This window comes from Myripristis murdjan, chromosome 9 (genome assembly GCF_902150065.1).
Source record: "Myripristis murdjan chromosome 9, fMyrMur1.1, whole genome shotgun sequence".
Taxonomy (NCBI): domain Eukaryota; kingdom Metazoa; phylum Chordata; class Actinopteri; order Holocentriformes; family Holocentridae; genus Myripristis; species Myripristis murdjan.
The window spans coordinates 18,381,485-18,408,494 of record NC_043988.1 but is presented as its reverse complement, the minus strand read 5'-3'; the positions used below and the strand labels follow the sequence as shown (position 1 = coordinate 18,408,494).

At 42.4% G+C, this 27,010-nt stretch overlaps 5 protein-coding genes across 9 annotated transcripts; 1 reads left to right on the top strand and 4 right to left on the bottom strand.

The window, feature by feature from the left end:
• Positions 1-1,489: 1,489 nt before the first annotated feature.
• Positions 1,490-3,511, bottom strand: spaw (southpaw). Its single transcript, XM_030060513.1, has 3 exons — positions 3,229-3,511; positions 1,997-2,808; positions 1,490-1,885 (listed from the first exon to the last, which is right to left on the bottom strand). The coding sequence occupies exons 1-3, from the start codon at positions 3,509-3,511 to the stop codon at positions 1,733-1,735; spliced, it is 1,248 nt and encodes a 415-aa protein (XP_029916373.1). The 3' UTR covers positions 1,490-1,732.
• A 452-nt stretch (positions 3,512-3,963) lies between these two features.
• On the bottom strand, positions 3,964-7,376 carry dguok (deoxyguanosine kinase). Of its 2 annotated transcripts, XM_030061053.1 has the most exons (8): positions 7,126-7,376; positions 6,778-6,997; positions 6,557-6,666; positions 6,258-6,454; positions 5,805-5,952; positions 5,464-5,579; positions 4,856-4,955; positions 3,964-4,643 (listed from the first exon to the last, which is right to left on the bottom strand). In XM_030061053.1, the coding sequence occupies exons 2-8, from the start codon at positions 6,986-6,988 to the stop codon at positions 4,617-4,619; spliced, it is 909 nt and encodes a 302-aa protein (XP_029916913.1). In that variant the 5' UTR covers positions 6,989-6,997; positions 7,126-7,376; the 3' UTR covers positions 3,964-4,616. The 2 variants fall into 2 exon arrangements, with proteins under 2 accessions (XP_029916913.1, XP_029916912.1); XM_030061052.1 differs by having other exon boundaries at positions 6,778-7,376.
• An 816-nt stretch (positions 7,377-8,192) lies between these two features.
• Positions 8,193-15,222, bottom strand: tcn2 (transcobalamin II). 2 transcript variants are annotated; one of them, XM_030060642.1, is made up of 10 exons: positions 15,105-15,222; positions 13,684-13,751; positions 12,936-13,128; positions 12,627-12,796; positions 11,869-12,021; positions 9,990-10,162; positions 9,683-9,857; positions 9,405-9,585; positions 9,174-9,292; positions 8,193-8,661 (listed from the first exon to the last, which is right to left on the bottom strand). In XM_030060642.1, the coding sequence occupies exons 2-10, from the start codon at positions 13,739-13,741 to the stop codon at positions 8,600-8,602; spliced, it is 1,284 nt and encodes a 427-aa protein (XP_029916502.1). In that variant the 5' UTR covers positions 13,742-13,751; positions 15,105-15,222; the 3' UTR covers positions 8,193-8,599. The 2 variants fall into 2 exon arrangements, with proteins under 2 accessions (XP_029916502.1, XP_029916501.1); XM_030060641.1 differs by lacking the exon at positions 15,105-15,222 and adding an exon at positions 14,039-14,286.
• ccdc117 (coiled-coil domain containing 117) lies at positions 15,152-18,114 on the top strand. 2 transcript variants are annotated; one of them, XM_030060644.1, is made up of 5 exons: positions 15,152-15,337; positions 15,524-15,571; positions 15,657-15,929; positions 16,248-16,394; positions 17,147-18,114. In XM_030060644.1, exons 1-5 carry the CDS (start codon positions 15,189-15,191, stop codon positions 17,388-17,390), a joined length of 861 nt encoding a protein of 286 aa, XP_029916504.1. In that variant the 5' UTR covers positions 15,152-15,188; the 3' UTR covers positions 17,391-18,114. The 2 variants fall into 2 exon arrangements, with proteins under 2 accessions (XP_029916504.1, XP_029916503.1); XM_030060643.1 differs by having other exon boundaries at positions 15,521-15,571.
• A 132-nt stretch (positions 18,115-18,246) lies between these two features.
• LOC115365533 (trichohyalin) lies at positions 18,247-25,547 on the bottom strand. 2 transcript variants are annotated; one of them, XM_030060592.1, is made up of 19 exons: positions 25,409-25,547; positions 23,877-23,969; positions 23,680-23,792; positions 23,427-23,547; positions 23,207-23,332; positions 22,986-23,099; positions 22,589-22,819; positions 22,435-22,497; positions 22,239-22,334; positions 21,866-21,967; positions 21,596-21,778; positions 21,358-21,489; positions 21,021-21,253; positions 20,794-20,920; positions 20,627-20,710; positions 20,333-20,544; positions 19,749-19,824; positions 19,454-19,663; positions 18,247-18,770 (listed from the first exon to the last, which is right to left on the bottom strand). In XM_030060592.1, the coding sequence occupies exons 1-19, from the start codon at positions 25,457-25,459 to the stop codon at positions 18,705-18,707; spliced, it is 2,433 nt and encodes an 810-aa protein (XP_029916452.1). In that variant the 5' UTR covers positions 25,460-25,547; the 3' UTR covers positions 18,247-18,704. The 2 variants fall into 2 exon arrangements, with proteins under 2 accessions (XP_029916452.1, XP_029916453.1); XM_030060593.1 differs by lacking the exon at positions 25,409-25,547 and adding an exon at positions 24,097-24,129.
• Positions 25,548-27,010: the final 1,463 nt, after the last annotated feature.

Sequence of the window (27,010 nt, the reverse complement as noted above, 5' to 3'; positions counted from 1 at the left end):
TAGTGAAGGCGTACTGGAGACTGCAACCATGTGCCAAGGTACCCACTTCAAATCGAGTATCTTGCAATCAGGAAAGACCAGTCAAAATGTAAGAGAAACCAGATGATTTTAAAATGCCAAAATGTAAAATACAGTGTGTTTGCTCACACTCTAGCACATCTTAAACTGTATTCATGGAGCCCAGGTTATGATAATAGAATTAAAATGATCACAACTGAATTTTGAATAACATTAAATTATAGGGACAAGCCCTATTAAACCATTTCAGCATGAATGATGGACACTAATCTCTCTAATAGTAAGCCAAAGTAATTGCTACTTGGGTATTTTAAGGTTGGAAGTTTGTCCAGTGTGATTATATGTGTGAAAAATGACACATGATTTAGAGGTTATGACACCTTGCTCCTGCTACTGTTGACTGGCTGTGCTCGGCCGACATTGTCAGGGTCTCGCAACAGTTCAATATTGGCAAAAGATTTTCAATTGTATTGGCGATGGCTTGTTTATGTTTCTTTATACATGAAAAGCAAGGAAGGCGGGTTTTGATAGTCTAATTGCTGTTTAAAACCTTTCAGGCATCATAATTGGTCAAAGAAAAACACTACATTCAGTTTTGACTTGTAACTTTCAAAGGTCCCTCAACCTCAGTATGGTGTGGGTGAATAAAATGGAAAGTTTCATCCAGTTTTGAGTGTGCAGAGCTGTGTGAGTGGATTTTGAGCGGTGGCGAGGTGCTGTTCTCCACCCTGTCTTGCTCTACAGTAGCCTCAGCATCCAGACGTTTACTCTCCCCTGCGCTCGTTGCAGTCTGAGTTTGGGGTCTAAATCTCCCCTTGTCACCTCTGCTTCCTGACACCCCCTAACATAAACAAGTGCTACTGCTTTTTCTCACCCATTCATCCATCCTTGTCTCCCACAATATGCATTTTTTTCTGTTGGGTCACCCTGCTTGTTTGATCACGATCAACAAAAGAAGTGGTCTGGCTGAGCCTCTCTGATAGACACTAATGACTTGATGTGTGTAAGGTAATAGGCCCAGTATAAACAAAGATGTGGATTTGAGGTGAAGAGGGCAAATACACTTAAATGTTAGCTAGTCACCCATCCAAAGACATGAATGTTTAATACTGAGAGGAATTAACATCGAAGTATCTGTTTTTGTAGATTCAGCCTCTTATTAGCCTTTTTAAGACAAACTGACTCTGCAGGTCTGCGTAGTTTATTGTTACTTCAAAATCTTCACATAGCCTACACGTAGATAAAAAGGAAATTTATCTCTTTTATAGGGACCATACATTTTTCAGACAAGTGTAGATTATAAGGGTGCATTATGGACAACAGGGAAAAACAAAAGAATAACTAAGAATTTCAGAAATTCTCATTAGAACTGAATAGAAGAAAAAAAATAGACCACATCTCAGTTATCAGTCAGAATAAAATGTTTTAATATATTTTCACATTGTATATACAAAAATATACATTCTCATGTAGCATAAATAGATAAATCATCTCCATACTTTTCACTGAAGATAGTAAAACATGTTTTCTTGATTCCATCAGTCTTCACAGTCATATCCTGTTATTCTGTCTTGTCAAAGTCATAACTAGGACCTTTGAGCCTGCATGTTTACATGAAGACAGTAAAGATACTGAATTGGGCCCCATGGTCAGCTTCAGTTCACAGTCCCTTGATAACAGTTCTTGTGGTTGGGGCTGGACCAGTGCTAGGATATCAGTGACAGCCGCACTCTTCAACAATCATGTCCTCGTGATGTCGTAGCACTAAGTCGTCGTTCTCGTAGTACAGCATGGAGAGTGGGCTGAGGCGCGTGGGCACGCAAGATGGACAAGACACCCTCTCTGGATGGTTAAGTCGCAAGAGGCTCTGGAAAAAAAAAAAAAAAACATGTATAAATTAGCAACTATCCAAAACACTGTGATGCAAGTTGAGTCCACAGTGTAAATTAACTCATAGAACACCAACACTTCATCTTACCTGCATGTAGGCATGGTTGGTAGGATGTAAGGACTCGTCCAGCGGCACAGGACACTCTCCCTCACAGCGATATGCATTGAAACGCTTAGGGTGCACAATCCACTCATCCCAGCCGATCTGGTCAAAGTCCACCCACATGTCCACCCTGCGACAAAGTGGCCGCTGCGTGGCCTCGGCTGGGGCCCCAGTAGCTGCAGTTCCACCAGTCACCGGCATCCTCTCCATCCTTTTGTGGCGCCGACTCTGGCCGTCTCTGCTGCCTCTGTCCATAGTGACATATTTGGAGTGCTCCACAGTGTGAATGAGGCTGTATGCTCTGTGGCCTTCCTGAGGGAGGTTATGTTTGGAGAAGATGACCATCATAACTCGGTTTATGGTCGGATAGTGCACCTTTTTTTGCCTCCCCACCAGATGCTGGAAATGGGACCTGTCAGCTGCCTCTCCATCATCACCAGCACCGCTCCCCTGCTCTGTATCCAGTCCATGATCTGCTGAGGCCTCTTGGCTAGTCACTCTGTCTCCCTGATAGAGCCAGTATTTTAAAAGAGCAGTCACATTAAAAACCTTCCAAGCAGACCTTGTACTCCTTGGGGATGTGGCAAACCTGCCCAGGAAGAGGTGCTCCTCCTGGCACGAGATGCTGTCCAGCTCACAGTTCTGTTTTCGGGAGTGATATAAATCCACGACGGCACGCTTAGAGGCGGAGAATGCTGGAAGTCTGATCCTTAGTTCTGCCAGCTGGACAAGCTCACTTGTAGAGATGGAGGACATGTCCAAAGTAACTGTCCATCTTTCACCTACTTGATGGCACCCTAGAAAATGAAAGGAGACATGTTGATGGCAACTCAAACTTAGACACACAGCACTCACCACACACTTCCAGGCAAACCAGATCCTTGGACAAATGTCAAAACACTGGAGTGGGAGGGTGAACAGCACAGGATGTGTATTGAACCCCCCTGTGCAAGGGCGTCTGAGGGGCTAATACACACACCCTCTCACATAAAACACAGAAACCCTTTAAAGTCGAATAAGCATTTTGACACTTTGTGTTGTAAAAAGGGAGGGTCTGATAACACAGATAATGCACCAACCAAAGAGCTGCCAGAGGGCAGAGTAGCCAGAGAAGAAACTAATACAATGAAACTATCATTCCACAGAGTGCACAAGCCAATTATAACAAGCATTATGTTGCTAGTGTATTTTAAAATAGTTTAAAGCTTTTTACTCACCTTTTGCCATCAGACTTAAGACAGAGTCAGAACTAGGCAGTGAGGGTTTGTCTCTGTGTGCAATCACGGTGTTAAGAGCTATGGGTGATGGGGAATCTGCAGTCCTGAAGGAGCGGTACAGCTGCATCATGTACAGAGGGTATTGGCTATGACGGCGAGATGATGTATTCCCAAATGCTAAACTGCTTTCAAGGCCTGCAGGTTGTCTGTGCTCCAGTGTTGAGAGGACGGCCCCAGAACAGCAGAGGAGCGAGAAAAATAATGCCAGTAGTCTAGCTTCCATTTCACAAGAGTACTCTAGCTTACAAAAACTGCAGAGGAAAAAAGGACAGAGGGTGCTGAGATGTCCTTCCTCCAGCTGGTCCTGGTCTGAAATGATGCTGTGAGCAGACAGAGGCTCCAGACAGGCCCCTTTATAGTGGACAGCTGCCCTTTGATGACCCCTGGCCATTCCAGGCATGTGAACAGCCCTCTGATCATCAGAGCACATCAGAGCCAGGCAGAAAGAAGGCAACATTTAGCCAAGGTCATTGTCCTGTCACACTCAGAGGGTTTTGATATTCATTCAGTCTAATCCCTTTGAAATGTAGAAATCCATTAACAAATTACTCTTTACATGTTACGCAGCCATTAGCACCTTACCATTTCTTGTACTACCAATTTTAAGAATATGTAATGCAAAAAAGGACAAAACCTAAGAAAATCTGTGCTAATACAGAAGACAGTATATTCTTTAAAAATGGAAAAATAAATACATTTTTATTAACTAATGTGGACAACTATAGCATTTGTACATTCACTTATTTCAGTTGGTCTAGATAGACACAATGTTTAAAGCAGTAGTACATACCCTCCATTCAACTGGCTAAGCTCTAGCAAAGTACATTTCTAAATACTTAGGGTGATAATAGTAAAGATTTGGAATATTTTATAAAATGCTCATGTTACCTAGCTGTGTTTCAGCTACTTATCTGTGGATTACAATATGAAAAAATAAACAAAGAAAAAAGTTCTACTAGTTTAAAATAAACTTTACAGTGAGGCAGTTAAATACCCATAGTAACTCAAAAAAACAAACAAGCAAACAAACAAACAAACAAAAAAACATGTAACAGTCTGGTGGTAGAACAGATATGAGAATTCTGAGCCTTAAAGACTGAGGTCCTGTGTGTGTGTGTGTGTGTGTGTTTATGTGTGTGTGAGTGTCAAAAAAGTATCGTACAATACAGGGACTGTGATACACTGAAATTATTAACTTTTTCTTATGTAAATTATTGCTCCCTTCCAATCAGAGCAAATTCACACTTTGTTACCTGTCAATTAACACATTTGAGGTCTAAATGGTTTTATCTTGAACCCATGGAAGTTGGCAGGTTTTTGATGAATCCTCATAACCCACTGAAGAAGTTCTTCACCTGTGAGTGGAATGTAAGATATGTCAGGATCTAAGCGGATCACACACATGAAAACACATCAAACATCAAAACAGACAACGGAAATGAACAAGTGCAATCGGAGCTCTTCCTAGACCAAAGAGTCTGAGGATGAGAAATAATTCCAGTGAGACAGCGCCCTCACGTGTTTAACTCTGGTATGGCAACTTCAATCTATTAAACATATAACTTACCTTTGTTATAAATTGTTCCCGAACCTCTGGATTACTCTCAAATTCGACACTAGCATCCAGCTCCAGCACGGGGATGCGTTTCAGCTTCTCAAAATGTAGCCTGAGAGGAGACACACAATCTGTATTACATCCTGGATTATATAAACAGCCTAATTATCTCAGACCACACACTACTGACCAGCATCTGTTCACAGTCAAGCAACAAACAGCTGCAAGGAATGGTGAGTAAAATAGTTACCCATTCTGAGAATAACCTGAGTATAACATAATAACTAACAGCACTTGATGGCTAAATGCTCATCTTTAAGTATTTTTTAGCTAGAAATTATTTCCTTTTATTTATTGTATTGCTTGTAAACACTGGGAACAGCAGATCTACATTCTCAGTGGCAGAGTGATTTAAAGGTTAAATTACCAATCACTAAGTGATACCCTCCATAAATGACAGATTCTAATAAACTCCTTGATTGGAGTTTTAAGTGCCATACTTCAAAGGTCAAGTTGAAACTATAAGATCTTTTCAGTGGAGATCACCTGAAACAGCCTTTGAGCATTATCAAGGCAGAAAGACTTAACAAAGTAACAAGTGTAGTCCCATTAGCACTCACTCAGTGGTCTTCTCAATGAGCCACCTCTCATGCTGAGTGTGCAGCTTATCCAGATAGTCCAGCTGAACTCCTTTCTCCTCTGCCCTCCCCCGACTCCCCAGGCGCTCCATACATTTCTGAGACAAAGACAAACAATTAGTGTGTTTGTGTAATGCAGTAAAGCAGCTGTCAAATATGTGAAGCCACAACAAGAACATCAGGAGTCAGCTATTTCCAGAAGCTCAAATCCATTTTTTTTAACAAATCATTGTTAATAAATGAATCACTGATACATCATTGCAAACTGTTGTATATAAGTGGCATTTCTTGAGTGAGCAACATGAAATCTGTTTTGTGCATACCGATGGTGGGGCTCTGAGATAGATAATGCCCTCCAGCTCCACCTGGTGTCCAAACTGCTCCACTAGGAAGGAGTGCCAGTCCTGATAGACGGCCCACTCTGTTGGGCTGATACAGCTCAGTTCAAACATGTTCAGGGCAAAGATGTATCTGGCAGGAAAGAGTGTCAAAGTGTTCAAGTTTACTAACACAGAAATACAGGAAGATGTGTTTGTTACAGATAATCGAGCATACAACTTGATTCATGTAACAGCTTATACAGTAATAGGGTGTTAATTTATTGATAGAAGAATCAGTCAACAGAGCAGCTCTCCACCTAGAGCTGTTAGGGACTGACTGTCTTTCTAAAGCAGATTTCAGCCCTCAGCTACAGTGGATTCTTGCCTGAGAGTTGGTTATGGCTCCTCCAGTTCAGGGACCCACAACTGGAATATCTGCAGTCTTGAGTTTCTCACCTGTCGCTGTAGACCGAGCGCTCAAACACCTGTACAGGTGTTCCCTCTGATCTGAGCAGGCGAGCAGGAGGAGGCTGCAGCTGCGTTCTCAGACGGCTCATGCAGGAGTACGTCTGAAAGGTGTACGACCAGCGCTGGGGGTCCTGGTACATCATGTGCAGCAGGTTGCTGACTGTCTGCTGAGGGGAACTCTCCCCCTGAAGACACAACAAGGTTCACAAGCAGCGATAAGGTGGATGGGATGGTGGATGATAGTTAGTGAAATGATGATTTAGTGGCCTGAGAAGGTGGCCACCCACCTTGGTGGTCCCACTCTGGATGCTCTGCCACTTGCTGATAGGCTCAGGGACGACCTCCCACGCCTCATCGGCGGACTGCAGCAGCCTGGCAAAGGTCGACTTTCCAACAGCTGATTGATTTGACAGCACATAACACAACAAAGAGTTCACACATCAGGACTGGTTAGACTCAGTGAGTTTGAAAAGCATATTTTAAAATACTGCAAATAAAATGATCTCACCAATATTCCCCTCGATGGACACCCTCTTCACTCGAGTTGTCACATCTTCACTGGAGGATATCCTTGACAGACTGCTTGGTGAGCTAGTAAGCCTGCGTTTGGCTGAGTTACCGGCCATATCAATATTACTTGATTTAGTTGACACAATCGCTGGATTTCCGATGGACAGGAGGCTCATCTGTCGCACAAACGCAAATCTGACGAGCCGCATTGGAGCCGCCTGGGATTTCAATGATGAAACCCGATTCAGTGCCAGGAATCGATACAAGGAGCACATTACGGCAGACCCACGGCTAATATTGTGTGGAATAACATTTTTATTAAACCAAAGAAGAAACGTCACATTACCTCCACGTTAAGCTAACTTCGCTAGCTTAACATCACCATGCTGCAATGTTACACTATTTACCAGGCTGTCAAGTTATAGATAATACGCGGAAAACACAAGCGTCGCAATAAAGTAAGTCCCTCTGCGTTATTAGGTTTACTATTAGCGTACATATACTCTCGTTACGCACATAAGAGACAAGAGCAACGAAAATATTTGTAAGTAAAAATTACATACTCAAACCGACAAGTAAAAAAACCTTTTCCGGTGTGATCGAGCTGTATTTTTCACAATAAAAGCCTTCTTGAGAAACGCCCACCTCTACAGAAATAAGCCTTGGAGGATTTTCGTTGAGTGAAAGCTGTTGAGATTTTTTTCCCCCTTTCATATCACGTTTAGTATTTTACGTCTGGAGCATAACACATGGGTGCTAACATGTCACCCTCTCTACTGATGGATGACCCAAGACTTTACTTCTCTTACAGAGACCTGACAGCTTTGTATTTTAGTAACATGCCGAAATGGCATGGGAAAGTCGAAAATAAAGTGCAATGTCAGCTTGGGACAATATCTGATTTATCTCCAAGTTAAACGACCTTCAACACATATAGCCTATTATATTTTATCTCTACTATTTGGACCAAAAAACGTATTATACTGCAACACTCAGTATACTGTCACCAATGACCCACTTTACCAACGTACAAATGGAAGTATATGTACAAGTATGTGTATTATGGAAATTCCCATTGTGTTTGCCTGTGAAGCTGCAGTTGTAAGACTTTAGGGGACATGTTACTATCACAGTATGTTTGGGTGTGCATTTTCTCAAACAAATAAGTTACAAGCAAAGATGAAAGCTACAAACTTCAAGCTTCAATTTTTGGTGTAAAATACCAATTGTTGAGAGGCACACAAATGTTCCCTGGAAATGGGGTTTCCAAAATGTTTCACAGCATTTTACAAAAAACTTTTCAATTTTTATTAATGAGACTCTAATCCCTGTCCACGCTGATTCTTGACCATAAACCTGTGATTTATGTAAGACACTTTTTAATTTTACAAAACACACCCTTAGATACAAGTGTATATTTAAAAAGCTATCACAACATTTATTTCCATGTGTTTAAAAAACACACAATCACACATTTGGTAGTATAAAATTTCACAAGACATTTGGCATTCATTCAAAAATCCATTGAGATAAAAGCACTACAACTGCTGTGGTATACAGCACATTTACAGTTCATGCACTCAAGTTAGAATATCCACAAGACACTCTATAAAATACTAAATTAGTGCTTCAACTCTTCACAAAATGCAGAAAATCTCAGAAATCAGTGAAAATGCTACTTCTCAGATTATGCTGACAGATCAACACCAAAACTAAAACATTATTCATGGGTAAAAACAGCAAAGGGCAGAAAAGAGTTGAACTGCCTTTGATCCACAGCCTCCACATCAATCACTGTTGTATGAACGGAGATGTTGCTCTCAGTAGCTGGTGTTTTTGATGGTGATCGTGTGAGCCCTCTCAATCTTAAAATCTCTGATACCTAAAAGAGGAAACAATCATCTTTTTAACACCATACAACTGAGCCAGCAGGTCAAAGTTATAAAGCTGTATTGGTGAGTCACAAAATAAATGTTTTTTGTGGTTGTGTGTGTGTGTGTGTGTGTGTGTGTGTGTGTGTGTGTGTGTGTATGTATGTGTCTGTGTGTGTGTGTGTGTGTGTGTGTGTGTGTGTGTGTGTGTGAGTGTGTGAGTGTGTGAGTGTGCGTGCGCATAGTGAGGGCCAGAAGGCATTTTTAACCAACAGAGCGGGGACATGTTTGAGACACAGCTACAAAAGGCAAATTCTGGCTTATTGGTTCAGTGTTAGGGGTCAAGTTAGAATTAGATTCAGGTTCAGGTAAGGGTTTGGGCTGGGCATGCACTGGTTAGGGTTAAGATTAGGGAAAGGCTGTAGAAGGCTGTAAAAAATGAATGGGAAGCAATATAGTGTCCTCTCAAAGACAGAAAGACAGTAATGTGTGTGTGTGTGCGTGTGTGTGTGTGGGTCCTCACCCTGACTGAGAGAAGTGCCATCTGCAGAGAGGTGCCAGTATCTGCGGTCACTCTGTCTGGCCTGCTCTCCAATCACCACGCTAAGGAAGGGCCCCCACAGGCTGGACTCCTTCTCGAACCTGCAACACAGAATGATCAATTTCTCAGCTCAGGCAAACTGAAGAAATCATATGGGACTTGGGCAAAAGCTGAAATTCAGAGATCATGATCAGTTTGGGCACAGTAACTCACGTGAAGCCGACATTCTTCCCTTGCAGAAGCTCCAGGGCTTCCAGCAGGGAGCTTCCCTTTGGCACGTCCACTGAATAAGAAGCTGTCACCCCGTTGGATGTCACCACCTCCACTGTCAGAGCCACTTTGGTCTGGCTTTGCAACACCAGCGTGGGCTCCGTGGGCTCCAGGACCAGAGTGTCTGTAGCAGAGCACACAGGCAAGACAAATACAATGACAGCACAGACACAAGCTGACAACACAGTTACCACTGACATGAGATATACAGCCGCACTTACCATCCTCAGCGAGGCACGCCTTGGTCTTGACATGCAGGTAGGATTTCTGCTGGAGAGCTGGCAGTGTCTGAGATATGGCCATGGCGTTGTGATACGTGTTCCTCCTGGCGTCCGTCCTCATGGCCTCCATGGATGCAGCACACTCCTCAATCTGGCTGCCCATCGCCAATAAGGCCTTGGACATAACACAAATACATTTAAGCAATAGCAAACATGCAATTTTATTAGGTTTCATGTGTTAAGTTTAATTACAATGATTAGGAGATAGAGGGGAACAAAAAAAAAAAAAAGTGGAAAAAACCCTTACCTGGACTGCTAGTCCTGTGCTGAACTCATTGCCTATGTGGCCGTCGGTCCGTTGGGAGGCCAGGAGCTTCAGCTTGATCTTAGTCAGAGCTGTGTCCAGTTCAGCGGCGTTGTGCACATGGGAGCCAGAGTCCTTCACACACTGAAGCGCCATCCCAGCCATGGCATAGGTGTCTGAGGAGAGGGAATGAACTGAAATAAGTATGCTGGACCTTAAGCAAGACGGAGACATTAACGTGATGCAGAAAACACACACAGGACTGAGTTATGAACAGATGATATCGTTGGATGCTTTGCTCATATTTAAATACAGTGTAAGCGGCACTAACAGGTCTCAGTTTTAAGACTATGCACCGTTTCTCAACCTGGGCTACATTCAGGTAAACATGTGTTCAGGTACATTTCTGTGAAGTACTTCCCTGGTAAACTTATCATCAGAGAACTTCAAAAAATCCCTGACTTTTCATGTTTTGAATATGACACTAATCTCACAGGATATTCCAAAAATTATATACAGTGTAACAAAAGAAAATGCAGATAATAACCAGCAAAATGCATATTATATATTCAACTATACACCTTCTGATCAACATGATATGGGGAGTTGCCTGTGCGGTTATTTGTATAGGCCACAAATTAAAAACAAAGCAATAACAGCTTTCAACAATTCATCCAGAGAATAGGAAATTCTGAAAAACATATTACATTTTATCATCTAACTGTACTATTCCAAAAAAAAAAAAAAAAAAAAAAAACACATTCAAAGTGTCCAAGCGTGTGCCTCATTTTTCAGAGGATATGTGACCTTGAAAAAAAACCTAAAATGCTCTATTCCAAACTTAATGCAAGTCCAACAATCTGGTAGGTTTAGATGTAATGCAAGTAATCACTTGTTTAATCCATTATCCTGGAACAACTGGATGACTAATTTTACACGGATGATTAACCAATGTGTGTATATATGTGTGTGTGTGTGTGTGTGTGTGTGTGTGTGTGTGTGTGTGTGTGTGTGTGTGTGTGTGTGTGTATCTGATGAACTGAAATAATTGCTTCAAAGGCAGAGCAGTAATGTAATGGTGTGGTGGACAGCATGCTCATAGTCAAACTGGATTAACAAGTTACATTCTCAGTAAGACCGCATACAGACAGGATCAGGCATTGCACTAAAAACACAAGGAATCTCATTCATTTTAATGAGAAAAGACAACAGCACCCGGCAAAAAAAAAGACAACAGTATCTAGCAAAAAAGTGGAGCCAGAATCAGCAGCAGACAGACGGGCCGTGCAGTGACACACACCTCTGCATATCATGCCTGATCCTGGGTGAACATGGCCTGACATCAGAGCACAAGTAACTGGTTTACTCTCTATATCGTGAAGGTGCCAACGCTGGCATAGTGACTAATAACAAAGTAGAGGACACAGAGTGTAAGCCCTGTCTCTGCTGCACCAACAACAGTGAATCCATCCTTCCCACCATCTGCCTCCCTCCAGCCTGCAGCCAAACAGCACAGAGCTCAGTCATATTACAGCTTCAACCTCTACTGACCCCAGGCCTAACCACTGTACACCTTTTTAAAATAAGAATAAGAACAAGATCGAGTGGCATATACACAGATATTATGCAGTAACCTTTCTGAAAAGCAATCAAGTATTTAATTTGTTTGAAATCTGCTGTTTCACAACTTCTGTTTTATGCACTTGCTCACAAATTAACAATAAGATGACAAGCTTATGTGCATCATTTAGTCATGCAATATAATAATAATATATGAAACTCATATAAACAACTGTGAAGCATACCTATGGCATACTGCTTATAAAACTTTAATATTTACTTTGAAAGCTAAGAGAAATGCTCCAGATGAGGTTTCACTCACCAACAGACTCAGTTTCTCCATGTTTGAGGTGGCCATGCTCTACAGCCTTGATGAGTTTGTTGCTGACGTGGTTGTTGACTCTCACGCCGCTCGCACAGAGAGCCAGCACACCCAGGGAGTACTGGTAATAATTGGTCAAAGGACGGTGACTGTCTGCATACAGGAGAGAAGAAATAAATAAAACCAGCTATTGAAATGGAAGTTCAAGATTGTTTCACTGTAATTTTCAATCAATTAAATATTATGGAGTGAAAAGTGAACTCTGTGAAATTTCTTTGTATTACACAAGTTAGTGAGGAAATGGGATTTAAAAAAAAAAAAAAAAAAAAAAAAAAATCATCCATATTCCCTACAAGCTGGAAATGTTATCCAAAACTGTCAGAAATAATTTACATTGCACTGTGGCATCTTTAAACAATCCACGCTCTACACCCTAAAAAAAAAAAAAAAAAAAAAGGCACATTAAAGGGACTTGCTGTAAGATCTCCTAGCAATACAGGTAAAAATAGAGCCATTGTGCAAAAGAAAATGTATTCACAGTGTTTAACAATAACATGAATTTGGATTAATATCAGTAGTCAAAAATGTTTAACACTCCTTTTTCTGTGCAGGAATTTAACCTGACTGAGTAAAGAGGGTTAGAGTTAGGGGTTTGAGCAAGTATCCCAGATAAGTAAATATATTATTGAACTAATTTTGGGAGAATGAACACTTTTTATGATCCCTGTAGGTCTTCAAAGGGCTGGAGGAGAACTGACAGGCAATGTGTTCCTTCTCCTGCTCCATCTGCTTCTTGAGGTGAGTCAGCAGCGTCTCGCTCTTCTCACTGACGGTGAAAGTGACTGTGTTCAGGTCGAGGCAGGAGGCCTTCAGAGCCAGAGTGTACAGTGCCAGGATGCCAACCACAGACTTGCCATGAGACAGAGAGCTGAGGAGGACAAGGAAAACATGGGGTCGGGTGAATGAATAAATTCAATGTACATATAGATTTAAAATAGCTTCACTTTTGTTCTTCCTAAATGGTGAGGAAAAGCAAAGAGTGTTGATATTCATGAGCAGCGTGTTACCTTTCAATGTCACTGTGCAAATCAGTTTTCAGTTTAGTCAGGTGATCATTTTCCATGCTCAGGCTGTGGGAATCAGAAAGCCGTAATGCCAAGTGCACACTGGGATTGGGGAGTCCTTCCTGCTGCTCTAGAGAGCGAAGGAGATCCTTATTGAGGGAGAGGAGCAGCTCACTGTTGCCGGATCCCTCGGTATCTGGAGTAACACGTTGCAAAAGAAACAGGCAAATCAGAAACGTAGATGACAGAAATATAGTGGACATATAAAAACAATTCAGTGACACCGTGATATCAACCTTCAGTGCATTGCAAAACTAAAACTGCTGCATCAGCAGTCATGTGCAATGGGAGGAAGCAAAGACCACGGCAACTTCACGAGTCAAAGCATTCTCATCTTCACTGACACATTTATGAAACAGTTTCCTTAATCAGTCTTCTTGATCTGCTACTCTTCACACTTGAGATTAAAAAGGTCCCACAGCTTCCCATCATCTGCGGCAGTTTGTACAAAGCACTTTGTAAATAACCTGATAACAGCAAGCAATATCCAGCCTTGTCAAACTCAAGAAGTACAGAATTGCAAAATCAGTGAAAGTACAGAACAGTTGAGTCAGAGTATTTACAAACTGAATTCTTTCCCAGAGTTCAGGCAGATTTGGCAAAGTCACACATTTTGTTAAAATAAAACTTTATCAGTTATGCTAGAATAACAGCTGATTGAGATTATAGTTGAAATAAGAGCAATAGTTACCGCATGGTTTGCTGGAGACAAAAGCCAGTAGTCCTAGAAGAATTATGAAAGACTGCATCCTGGATCACCTGGATAGAGCAAAAAGCACGAATTCAGTTGAAAAATTGCAAAGTAACAACATAGACAGTCAAAACAACCTAACAAACAAGTAAAAAAACACTTAGACAGTGATTAAATAGATAAGAATACAGAGATGAAACTATAAATCATAATGTTAAAATGGGATATACACACTAAACAGTCTATTTAATGACATGCGATTAAATATTCTCTAAAGGTAAACGCTACACTATTGTTATTCAAGCGTTTTACGGCAGCTTTGAGTCTAAATCCTGTTAAAACAGCATGTACGTACTGCCTCGCCAGGGACAGGCTCCAGTGTCAAGACTCAGGGCAGAGAGTGAGAAAACACGCAGAGACAACAGACTCTAGTATTTCACTGTCACATGACTCGTCATTTCAGATGACAAAGCCATAATAAAGGCACCACGGCCCCTTTAAAACATCTGTTGTTGGGGCTTCTTTGGCCCCAGAGGGGGAAGACGCAACATGTACTTATCTTGCCACGCCTACATACTCTTTGCTACTAACGAAGGCAGGAAAAGCAGATGCGTGTGTATCTTCTTACACTATACCATCTTTGACTAGCAGTGCTACTGGTACTTCCTGCCGTTCAAGACGCTTTAAACATGTGAAGCCAATGAACACGAAGAGGCGCTATCAACATGAAGTGTTAATTTAATTTAATTTAATTTAGCTAGCCGTCCTCCTACGCCGCACCTGCTGTGACCAGTGCTTCATATTAGCTTTAACTTCCTTGCTCATAAACAACAACAACAACTTGCACACACCACGTAACGTAGCTAGAGCCCTTACGACTTCCTGTCGCGACTTACTTCAGCTAATGTAGCCACTGTAAGCTAGGTTACAGTTCAAACAATTCATACCAAAGTGGCTACTGTTTGAGGTTTTACCCGTTTGAATGCGGAATTTAACTATGAGGTACTGAAAGTGTCAGTGTGCGATGACTGTCTGCCAGCTCCTGTGGAGATGTGACAGTAAAGGAGTGTGAATTTGGGGGGTGAAGAGGAAAGCGTCACCATCAACACAAACATCAAGGGGCGGGTCAGTAGCACGGCAGCCTTGTAGACGGTTCTGGTTAATTATATGAAGTCTTGTCTGGTGAAGTCGTAGTTCAACGCAAGGATAAAGTCCGCCTGGTGTATTATCCGAGTATTTTGTGAAAGGCAACCTCATAGTAAGTTACAATGGCGCCGTAGCTAACTGTCCAGCTTTCCTCGTAAACTAGCCCCCATGCTGACGCAGATAACAAACTCGACTTTATTTGTGGCATGTATCGCTCTATGTGTATGGGAAACATCTCTGTCAGGCCTTTTGATTCATTAATGATGATCACTCGCCTTCCATAACAAAGCCACATGTAGTCATCTGCTCGTCCAGATCCACCCAGTCAGTCTTCAAACCCAGTCCTCGCTCGGATCATCATGCATCACTCCAGTCCCACAAGTAGTGAGCTGGCCTTCTCGCCTGCTATGTACTCGTTTTCGGGCCTGACAAGCCTTCCTGAGCTCAGGTTTGACCTTGGACCTCCTAGTGGCTCTGGTCACCTCCAGAGGGGAGCCCTCTCTAACACGTGAGTATCTGGCGGCTCTTATGGGGCTCATACTTGAACCTCATACATTCATCAGCTGGTTTTGAATTATGTTTGTGATAATTACCCCTGTATTCCTTGCTTTGTGATTGTGTTGAAATGTGTGTTAAATGCATAAACAGATTTGTTTATGTTTTACTCACCCGTCATTCACTTGTCCCACAGCAGCTGGGAGAGGCGATGCCTTAGGAAGCACAGGAGGAGAACCAATGACGAGTGAGTAAGAGATGCAAAGAAGGCAAATCTACTGAACATTTGACTTAACACTTAATCTACAGTAAGTATACTTCTTTCTCCTCAGAGGATGCAGTGCCAAACGGAGGAGGCTGATGGTGGAGGCAGATTCTGACATTTTGGAGAACTCCAGCTCCAATATTGGCCGTGACTGGCCTCCAGCAAGCAGCTGCCCTCCTCTGTCCACACAGCAAGCCAGCCCTGCACCTCCACAGCCCTGCCTGGCCCCTCAGGACTCACATTCATCTCAGTCCTCTGCCACCGTGTCCAGACCAGAGACAGAGGACTCCTGCATGGAGATAGAGGCAGCTCAGAGAAGACTTCAAGAGATTGAGGACAGGTGAGCGACACTTTTAGATTGTGATGTAACTATTTGTAATAGGCTCTCCATACTAAAGGATTCATGCATTATACATGGAACAGGGTGTCTGAAACGCTAAAAGTGACTGCTTATCAGATGTTGATGATTCGAACCCACATCTCCATTCAGAGGCTAAAACCTGCCATTACCTGCTTTGGCAACTAGTGTTCATAGGAGAAACCAGTGCAATTACTTATTCTGGAAATTGCCAATGTTTCAGACATCCTGTATTGTTATTATCATAGAATGGGTGTGTTACTGCCTTTGAGTGGACACTGAGACTTTGATGTATCACAGAATAACACTGGAGGATGACGACGAGGATGAAGACCTGGGTGTGGAGCCGGCCCAGAGACGGCCTGTGTTGGTGATGTCAGACAGTTTGAGGGAGGGTCTACAGCGAGGCATCAGTGACATCCTCCCCCACACCGTAGCCCAGTCTGTGTAAGCGCCCCCCTCTTTGATGTCATAATCAGACTCAGAAACATAAAATTCAATTTTATAATTATTAGGCCTTAAAGGTCATTCAATAGTCTTAAATTTGACTTCATCAGAAAACTGTTCATCAGATTTCATTTACCCTATTTGAATTTCTTTTTGTCAAAATAAGTCAAGCTCAACTGCATGAAATTCAACATTTCAGTGTTATAAAACTCTAAAACTGCCACTCAACTTAATGCCTTCTACATACTGACATTCTACACTGAGGCTGCTGGGAAAATGCCTGCTGTAGATGAACCTAAACCTACTTCTCACTGACTCTCTCAAACATTTACATGCACACAAGAAACCAGACTATTCATTTTAGCATCTGTAGAGAGAAATCCATAAAAATCCCTGGATGGACCTCTCCCAAGTTCTTCTGTGTAAAATAAAAGTCCTGGTTAGATTAATTCTAACAGCTGCTAGCTATCTAAGCTAAAGGAGTCTGTTGGAATGATAGTTAGTAACGGACCATATTCCTACCTCAAACTGACCTCAGCACATGATTAAAGGTGTGATACATACCTTTACATTTACCTGCAGTGCTCATTTGAAAAAGAAAAAAGATTTTGCCAAAAAAGTGTTAAATTTGGATAAAATTGATCTTGAATAGGTCTGAAAAAGCATTAAAAGTAACTCTCTGATACCTGTTGACACCCTGATATTCTTCAGTCCTGCATTTTGTCTCACCCGCTTCCCTGTTGTGTCGTTAGGAGTCACTCCTGTATGGAGCTGGTGGTGTGGAGGCCACCGGAGGATGCTTTGTCTCGGAGACTGAAGGACTCACTGCAGAGGCAACGTAAACAGCAGACAGCATGTCGGCAACCCCCAACCCCATGTCCATCTCCCACCCCTGAGAGTGCACTGAGCCCCACGAGCCCCCCCGGAGACACGTACGCCCCTGTTCACAGCTTTCCGGGGGCCCACAGCTCTGGAGAGGAGGACATGGAACTGTAGTTGTGGTTGATGCCTTTAAAAGCCATGCCAAAGGAGAACAGACTGCAGATAAAGTCAGACACTAAACTATACAGGATTCACTTCCGGTTACATTGGTTAGCTTGACAAGGCATGCTGGCTCTTCATCAATATTGTGCTATTTTGGACATTTGTGCAACACTTTCTGTGCGTTACAGTCAGTTATTTTTGGTCTTCTGACTACACATAAGGTGCAGCAAGGCAGGGACCACAACACAAAAAGTTCTGTTCTTAATGGATATGTATATTTTTTCATTTCATTTCTGGAAACTCGGCACTTGCAGAAATACATAGTTATGATTTGTGTTTCACCAAAGTTTGGCCTCAACAACACCAATATAAATGTAAGCTTGTTCTTTGATCACCATCAGATTTCAGCACTTGATTTTTACAGTTTATCTTCAGCTTGTAGGCATTGCTACCAGGATATTGAAAACTCCTTGTTTTCACAGTTGCTGACAGCATGGCTTCTTGCTTGGAGTTGTTGGAGTCAGTGGAGTGTGTAACCTACAGTATATAGTGGTACTTGTTTGCTTTGGAGGAAAGTGTTCTCCCATCGTCAGCCTTCTGTGAGCTACGATTAAATTGTGGAAATCCGTTTTGATTATTTTGTTGTATTTTCATATGTACCCTAGCAGAATAATTACCATCCATTTAGTGTCACTTTTTATTTGTTTCCAAAATAAAATTTTATGTTGCCAAGCCATGCGGTGTGTTTTGTTGCATTCCAAATCGTCCATGTTGGCATGGCTCACAGCATGAACACAGTTTACAGTACAAATTGTAACACTGTTTACACAATGTTGTTGAAAGTGTTTATTTGATTAAGGAACACTAATGCCATATTTTTCTTCAAACATACCATAAAAATACTTAATTGTACAATTTGTAAAAGTGTACACCATGAATGTTAACATACAAGGGATTCCCACACAGGAAAACCGACAACTTTATGAGGCTGTTGGGTGACGTGCGTAACTCACATGATCTTTCATCGCCACTGAAATGTCAGCCCATTCATCACTCATTCACTTACACGGTCAAGTCATAAAACTTGACTGCCTCAGCACAGAGGAATGTGAACTTAATGACCAAATTTTGTGTTGTGTCATTTGTCACTGTGACCTGCTGGTCAATCTCGTATCACATGGCTGAGTACATATTGTACAGTGGATGATTAATCTCCAAGGTCAACAAAAATTGCTTGAAATGCTGGAGCTTCAGATTTATAGCACTCCATATTTGTCCTGCATGTATACACACACACTCACACTCATCTGGCAAAGTTCAGTATCTTTAACTTGGGACCATCCTGATTGATGGGTGGCTCTGAATCTGCACACTGTCTTGAGATTGAGTGATCTGCATTGGAGACAGACATGTTAGCTGATTGTTTAAAGACAAGAACAGCAATATTATTATTCAAACAGAAATTATTATGATACATATAGTGGCTACACATTCCTTGTAACATTTCAACTGTTTTAAAACAAATTTTAGATTTATTTTAGGAAAGCACCACTTCAAAATAGGCCAAAATGTACTGTCTACCTTTTAAGTGAAGACTGAGGTAGTTTGTTGTTATTACATACACCTCTGAAATTTGAGTTCATGTGAACAGGCTTCAGCTTCTTGCACTGTACAGTAAGCCTCCTTGACAAATCGTTATGGATCGGTACTTTTCCTACTTTGCAGTGTGAAGTAGCACAATGCAGTGTGTGCTTGCAAACATATTCCATTATATAAATACTTGGTGAAACTCGTTCAAAAATATATTTTGTAGAAAGCAGCTGGGCACTTTTTTCTTTTTCTTGTCATGTTCAGAGTTTATAAATAATGCCAAAAATAGTGAATGCAGTCCAATTACATTTCTAATACTATCAAAGTGAAAATAAAACCTTTACAAAAATGAAGATGATTGTTTGATAGCTGTTGCAGTAAAATCATTGTTTATGACCCTCTGAAAATGCAGCTAGTCTCCCACAGGATACCATGGGAGGAACTCAGCTATAAACAGTTATTCACTATTGAGACAAAGTACTTACTGTTTCAAGATAGGACCCTGACAAATCAAAGGGGATCCTCTTCAGGGGAGAGGGGCTGCAGGCGTAAGCCTGATTTTCAGCACGGAGCTGCGTGACTCTGCTCTGGAGGTGACGCAGAAGTTTGAAGGAGGTCATGTCTGAGGTGGCGGGGGAGGCAGCATGGGAGGACGGATGGGAGACTGAATACTGAGCTCCACTATCATTACATTGCTGATGGGGAAAAAAATGGACAAATGAGTGCAATAGGAAAAAGCTGAAGTTGTCTCATAGGACTGACATGGTACAAAATATTTACCCTTGCAGTAACTGTCATTTCTCCTTCAGGAGTCTCAGGCTTCTCCTGAAAATCCTCTCGTGACTTTGACATCTTCCTGGAAAATTAACAAACCCAAATTTGGAAGGTTGTTCGCTGTTAATAATTAATACCATTGCATGAAAGTGATGGATTTGTAAGTATGGTTAATACTGTTACATCTCTGGTCTAAACAACACACTACAGTGAGTTGAGGTGAGATTGTGGTTTTACAAGGACAAGGGAGTAGTATGGTTAGTATGTCATCTGCTCTTAACAGGCACATAAAGCAGTTACCTGCCCTTTAACAACTTTGACTTGCACCTGCGGAATGGCAAAAAAAATATAATATATTATAATATAATATAATAGCTTTTTATATGGATTTTTTCTGTTGATTGTCAAGATTCTGTGAAGGGTAGAGGATGTTTTATTTTTATTCTTATTTTAAAATGGTATGTGCGGTCACTGCTCCATACCCACTGCTCCATACCCATAATCCAGGGAACATCTGGAACCTTTGATCAAAGTACAAAATAATATATGCTATAATTTTGTGGCTGCACTATTTCCATTAAATGTGGTACCTCTCCAGCTCAGCTGTCAGCTCCTCTTCAAACTTGCGAGCCAGGCGGGCAGCTGTCTGGTCCTTCCACTCACTCATGCTCCTCTGGACCTGCCTCAGCTCCAGGTCTTTGGCCTTCAGCTGCTTACGAAGAGATGCTGCAACTCCTTTCCCCTCATCCCCTCCCTCGCAAATATGGGCCCGGCTCAGACTGCTTAAATCCTCAATATGCTCCTGCAGAAAAAAAGGATGAGGCACATCAGTGCTGAAATCAGTGTTTTTGTTTGTGTCAGAGCACAAACATGAGTTTTACAACCTTAATGAGCCGCTCCTTTAGAAAATCCAAAGCCTGGTCTCTCTCTGTCCCCATCTGTTCCCTCTGAATGTGCAGCTCTCGCTCCTGTGAACAACAAATATGAATTTGTAAACATGCATCCATATGTAAATTTAGTGAGTTTGCATACACATGTATACCAAACTTACTTTGTCTTGAATGAGCTGCTTATGCGTTTGTTTCTGAGAATCAAGCTCCTGCTTCAGATGTCTGATCTTGTGCTCTAATTGTTCTCTAAGTGTTTGCAGATTTTGGAGTGCTTCAGCCATTGTAGGACTGCACAAAAAAAAGCATCAGAATTAAAAGTTGAAAATGGAAATACACACCTAGTTTTATTGAGACTCCTTTAAATGTAAGCCAGCGCAGTAAAGTGTACCTGTGAGGGAGCTGCACAGTAGCTCCTCTGGCTCCACTAAGTTCCAATAAGAGGCGGAGATGCTGGCACTCTGCCCCCAGCTCACAGGCCCAGTGCCTGAGCTGCTGCTCCAGCCTGGCTGTGGCTTGCTTGTGGCTACTGCCACTCTCACCCAGCAACTTCCGGAGGCTGTCAGCCTCCTCCTCTGCCAGCTGAACAGCCTGTTCAAGCTTTACAACCTGCTGCTGACTCTCCTGTGACCGCAGACCACCATATTAGTTTTTCCACAACACTTCACATCATTTCATGCACTGTAAATTGTCTGAAAATGAATTTTGTGTGTCAGTGCTTTTCTTGCCTGTTCCATGTGTTTGTGTAATCTCTGCAGCTCAACCTGGTGCTCCTCCTTCAGAGACTTGCACATCACAGCCAGCACAGACTCCTGCTCTCTCTTCTGCATACAGGCTTCACTCTCCAACTCCTCCACTCTCTTATAAAAGATAAGGAGGGCATGAAAAGAGGATAGTAGAGGGTATGGTATTGTTTGTTATATCTATGGTGATGATTTCATGTGCCATGATACACAGACATCTTACTGTGTGCAGTTCCACCACTTTATTTTGAAGAGCCAGTGCATTCCTCTTCTCTTGCTCAACCTCACTCCTCACTCTCTCCAAGCTCTTTCTGCTTTGCTCCTCCAGTATCCCACAATGCACCTGCACAGCTGTCAATTTCTCTGCCTCCCACTTCCTTCTCTCCTCCACTATTGCTTTGTGCACCTGAGTGGGAGCACACGCATGCAGTTATGATGAAAAAGCTTGTCTTTGTCAGGCAGAGCATGATGTATATTTGGGGATTATACATACCTTTTCCAAAGCATCTGCATGCAACATATCTTCACGTTTCTTTGCCATCTTCCACTGCTGCTCAAGAGATTCTCTTAGCTCCCTTGCTTCTTCCTGTTTTAGCTGCCAAGATGTCATAGAGTCACATCTGAGAAACTAACTCAGTGCAGTGAGCTTACGTAGGCAGTGATTTAACTCAAGCAGCATAACCTAGTGATATGATGTCAGGGCTAGGGTTTGATTCCCACTGGGGCTACCAATTCAAAAAATATATGCATTCATGTTCATATGGCAGTGCTTCGATAAAAGATTCTACTAAATGGTTTATGTTGTGGCAGCAGTGTTTTTTAAATATTTTTTCCAGGGAGTGCCTATGTTCAAAACACATACTGACCTTAATGGAGCTCTGCATGGACTCAATGTGACATTTGAGAGATAATGCCTGTTCTGTCAAAGCACTTGCTTTCTCCTCCTCAGCCTTCTTATGAACCTGAACACACAACAGCCATGGAGATTGTAACATCATCATTCAAACTTTGAGGACAATGACTGAAAGATCTGTTTTTCTCAATTTCAGAAACCTTTGTTACCATCTGGATCCGTTGTTCATGAGCCAAAGCCAGCTCTTTGCTCTTCTGCTCTAATTCTGCCATCTGAATCAGAAAAGAAAGACCTTATCACATTGTGCTACACTATAAATATCATGACTTGTGGATTTCCACATTCACAGACAATCTTGTTTACCATCACTCTCTTGGCCTGCTCTTGGGCTTCTTTCAGTGCAGTGCCGTGCTGTTTCCTCAGGTTTTGGAGCTCCCCCTGCAGTGCATCTCTTTCTGTCTCCAGGGCACTGTGTTCTTCCTGTAAAACCAGCAGCTGCAGTTCCCTCTGGGCCAAAATCTTTTCCAGGGAGCCCACCTTTATCGTGCATTCTCCCAGCTCACCCTTGAGCTCACTCACTTGACAATCTAAAGCCTGAGAGAGGGAGAGAGGGGGGTAGAGAGAGTGAGCAGAAAATACCGACTGTGAATAAGAAATACAAAGATGGGGGATGTTGACATACTAGCAGTGGCTTGATAGACAAATGCTTGTTTTTCTATTCCAAAAGATAAAAGTAATAAACAGTGACAGAAGACACCACCTCCATCTGCTCCTGTCTCTGTCTCTGTTTCTCTTCCAGACAAGCACATCTGTGCCTCAGTGAGCTCTCCTCCTCTGTGACCCGCTGCAGTTCCTCACGAGCCTCCTCCAGCTTCTGCCCCAGAAACATACATGAACACATAGCCACAGAAATATTTTAATCTGCCTTTCAGGCCAAACAACAAAATCATCTTTTCTCTGTCTTTAACTCTAATACTGTACTTCTTGCATGGAGTCTAGCTTGTCTCTTGCACGCCGCTGTTCAGCAAACAGTTCTGTTTTGGCACTGTCCAGCTGTCTTTCCATCTCCTCCCTCTCCAGTACTGACACAACCACACTGGTCTGTTTCTGAAACAAAGATTAAATATATGAACAAATAGTCTGTCATATTGAATGATTGGATGCAGTAAAGAAAAGACAAAGGTGACTCAGGGTACATTACCCTCTCCATGCAGACCCCGTCCTCTAAAGCCATTCTGCGTTGAGTTGCTAGTTCTTCCTCCACGATCCGAACCTCCTGCCGACAGGAGTCTCTCTGCCTCTGCAGCTTACACAGCTGAAAGCTACAACAAATGCACCACTGTGTTACTCATATGCAATACGCTCCCTTACAAATGATTATCTTGGCGCAATTCCATGTTACCACCTTGATTCCCAAGGTTCTGTACAACCACAGTAGCAGTTTTGTTACATACCTAATGGAGTCCATCTCCACTTTTCTGTCTTTCAAACTGGTTTCCAAACTTCGCCTCTCCTTCTCCATCTGTGCTGTCTCTGCACTCAAACACTCCAGCTCTTGCAAAGCATGCTGGGACAGAGACCATAACTATCAGCATTACTCAGACTTCTATCACCTAGTATTTTGATTTGATGTGAGGATGCTACACCGTACCTTTTTTTTGCCTTTTAGTTCAGAGAGTGAGAGCTCAACTTCACTTAAATGTGTTTTCTTCAACTTTAGTGTCTCTTCCTCTTTTTCACATTTCTAAAGAAAATACACATCCTGCTAGCATATATGCACATGAGAAATTATACAGCACACATACACTATATGTATACACTGCACCCATATGTGCATGATATATACTGTATTACCAAAAGTATTCGCTCACCTGCCTTTACTCATACTATGAACTGAAGTGCCATCCCATTCCTAACCCATAGAGTTCAATATGATGTCGGTCCACCTTTTGCAGCTATTACAGCTTCAACTCTTCTGGGAAGACTGTCCACAAGGTTGAGGAGAGTGTTTATAGGAATTTTTGACCATTCTTCCAAAAGCGCATTGGTGAGGTCACACACTGATGTTGGTCGAGAAGGCCTGGCTCTCAGTCTCCGCTCTAATTCATCCCAAAGGTGTTCTATCGGGTTCAGGTCAGGACTCTGTGCAGGCCAGTCAAGTTCATCCACACCAGACTCTGTCATCCATGCCTTTATGGACCTTGCTTTGTACACTGGTGCACAGTCATGTTGGAAGAGGAAGGGGCCCGCTCCAAACTGTTCCCACAAGGTTGGGAGCATGGAATTGTCCAAAATGTTTTGGTATCCTGAAGCATTCAAAGTTCCTTTCACTGGAACTAAGGGGCCAAGCCCAGCTCCTGAAAAACAACCCCATACCATAATTCCTCCTCCACCAAATTTCACAGTCGGCACAATGCAGTCTGAAATGTACCGTTCTCCTGGCAACCTCCAAACCCAGACTCGTCCATCAGATTGCCAGATGGAAAAGCGTGATTCATCACTCCAGAGAACGCGTCTCCACTGCTCTAGAGGCCAGTGGCGGCGTGCTTTACACCATTGCATCCGACGCTTTGCATTGCACTTGGTGATGTGTGGCTTGGCTGCAGCTGCTCGGCCATGGAAACCCATTCCATGAAGCTCTCTGCGTACTGTACTTGGGCTAATCTGAAGGTCACATGAAGTTTGTAGCTCTGTAGCAATTGACTGTGCAGAAAGTCGGCGACCTCTTTGCACTATGCGCTTCAGCATCCGCTGACCCCTCTCCGTCACTTTACGTGGCCTACCACTTCGTGGCTGAGTTGCTGTTGTTCCAAAACGCTTCCATTTTGTTATAATAGAGCTGACAGTTGACTGTGGAATATTTAGGAGCGAGGAAATTTCACGACTGGATTTGTTGCACAGGTGGCATCCTATGACAGTTCCACGCTGGAATTCACTGAGCTCCTGAGAGCGGCCCATTCTTTCACAAATGTCTTGTTTCACAGTCTGCATGCCTGAGTGCTTGATTTTATACACCTGTGGCCAGGCCAAGTGATTAGGACACCTGATTCTGATCATTTGAATGGGTGAGCAAATACTTTTGGTAATATAGTGTATATATACACACTGCTAGCACGAAAAGCAAGAAAAACATTTCTCAAATTAAAAAAAAACAACAAAGTGGACAGGGAGGCTCATGCTCACTTTTCGAAGGGTAGAAAGCTGTCTCTCCATCTTTAGACAATCTGACTTCATCTTGTCCAACCCGGCCACTGATGTCTCATCAGACCTACACCTCCCGCTCCAGCAGTTATGTCCCTCATCTGTGTCCTCGTCATCCGCACCCAATGAACGCACACATCTGGGAAACATACACACAGTGTGTGGCTCAGAAAGACAAGCATTTAGAGGTGAGACTGCATACAAGACTAAAATATTTGGTAGCTTTTTTCCCTCCTGTTCCATCACGGTTACCTGGGAGCGTCTCTTCTATTACGCTGTGCTTTGCGGAGAGGCAGGCTTCCACCATTCACTTTTGCATGACTGGATTGCAGGACTTGGCAAACAAACAAATGCAAGTTTTTGCATTAAGTGACTAAACCATTTTTTGTTATTTCATAATCTTGGAGGAATAGCTCAACTCGGGTCACATATATACCGATAAATAAAGACTTTTAAAACTGGAGTATGACTTATAGTATCATCAATTTGTAATTAGATGCACAGTCTATGCTGTTTTACCTGATGTATATTGAGGTTCACTTGGCTCCTGTGTGGGTGTGTCATAGTCACTCTGGTCAGTGCAGAGGCCATCCACATCCCTGACAGACTGAATGAGAGAGTGCCATCCTAGAGGGTTACACAACTGGTGTTAATTGTAAGTTATATAATACTTTACCCTCTAGTTACTACTGATTTTTTGTTTTTAAAGTTTTTTTTTTTTTTCCCCCCATTATTCAAGTATTACACCTTCATTATCTCCAAAATCTAAAATATCAAGCCTGTAAAAGTGTTTTGGCAACCAAGAATTTGTTACCTTTTATCCTTTAATAAGTGATATAATGTGTTTTTTTTCTATCAGTTGTTCTGATAGAAAACTAATTTTTCAAATGGGGAACATCTTGTATCAACACATTTTCTCATTTTGGGATGAGACAACTCCTTATTTGCATACAACTGCTTTCCTGCACCTTTGCCCCAGTCTCTCACCTGGCCTGCTGTGGATGTGCTGCCTGACTTGCTGTGTGCACACAGAGTCAAGATCACTGTCAATGGACACTGTGTCAAAACTCCACACAGGCACTCCTGTGCAATAAACAAGCGGCATACAGTTACTGTTTGCATTTAAACAGCTCTTCAAGAGGATTAGCGGTGCTGTGCTGGCAGATGTAGTGTAATCTGTGTGTGGTACCTGCCAAGCTCCTGGCCTTTGGAGAACGGCTCTTGTTCTGCCTCAGGCTTTCAGGTTCTGTTAAAACCTCTTTTTTGTGGCTGCTGCAAGGAGGACCAGAGACTGAAAGAAAACACAGGAGCACTAAGGATGTCGTACAAAAAATCAGCACAGACAGTAGTTTTCTATGGCAGGAGTATCACTGTTTCCGCAATATGACAGCAACGCAATCAGTAATGTACAGATTTTGTTTTCTCAAGCCAGTAATATTTGCATATAACAACAATAATGACAGTCTGAGCACGTCTGCTCTGACATCGTTTCCCAAAGGTTTCCAAAGTTACAGAAGCCCATACTCACTACTGCTATGATCACCAAGCTTCTGTGATGCTTTGCATCTCTCTCCAGCTCGGGCT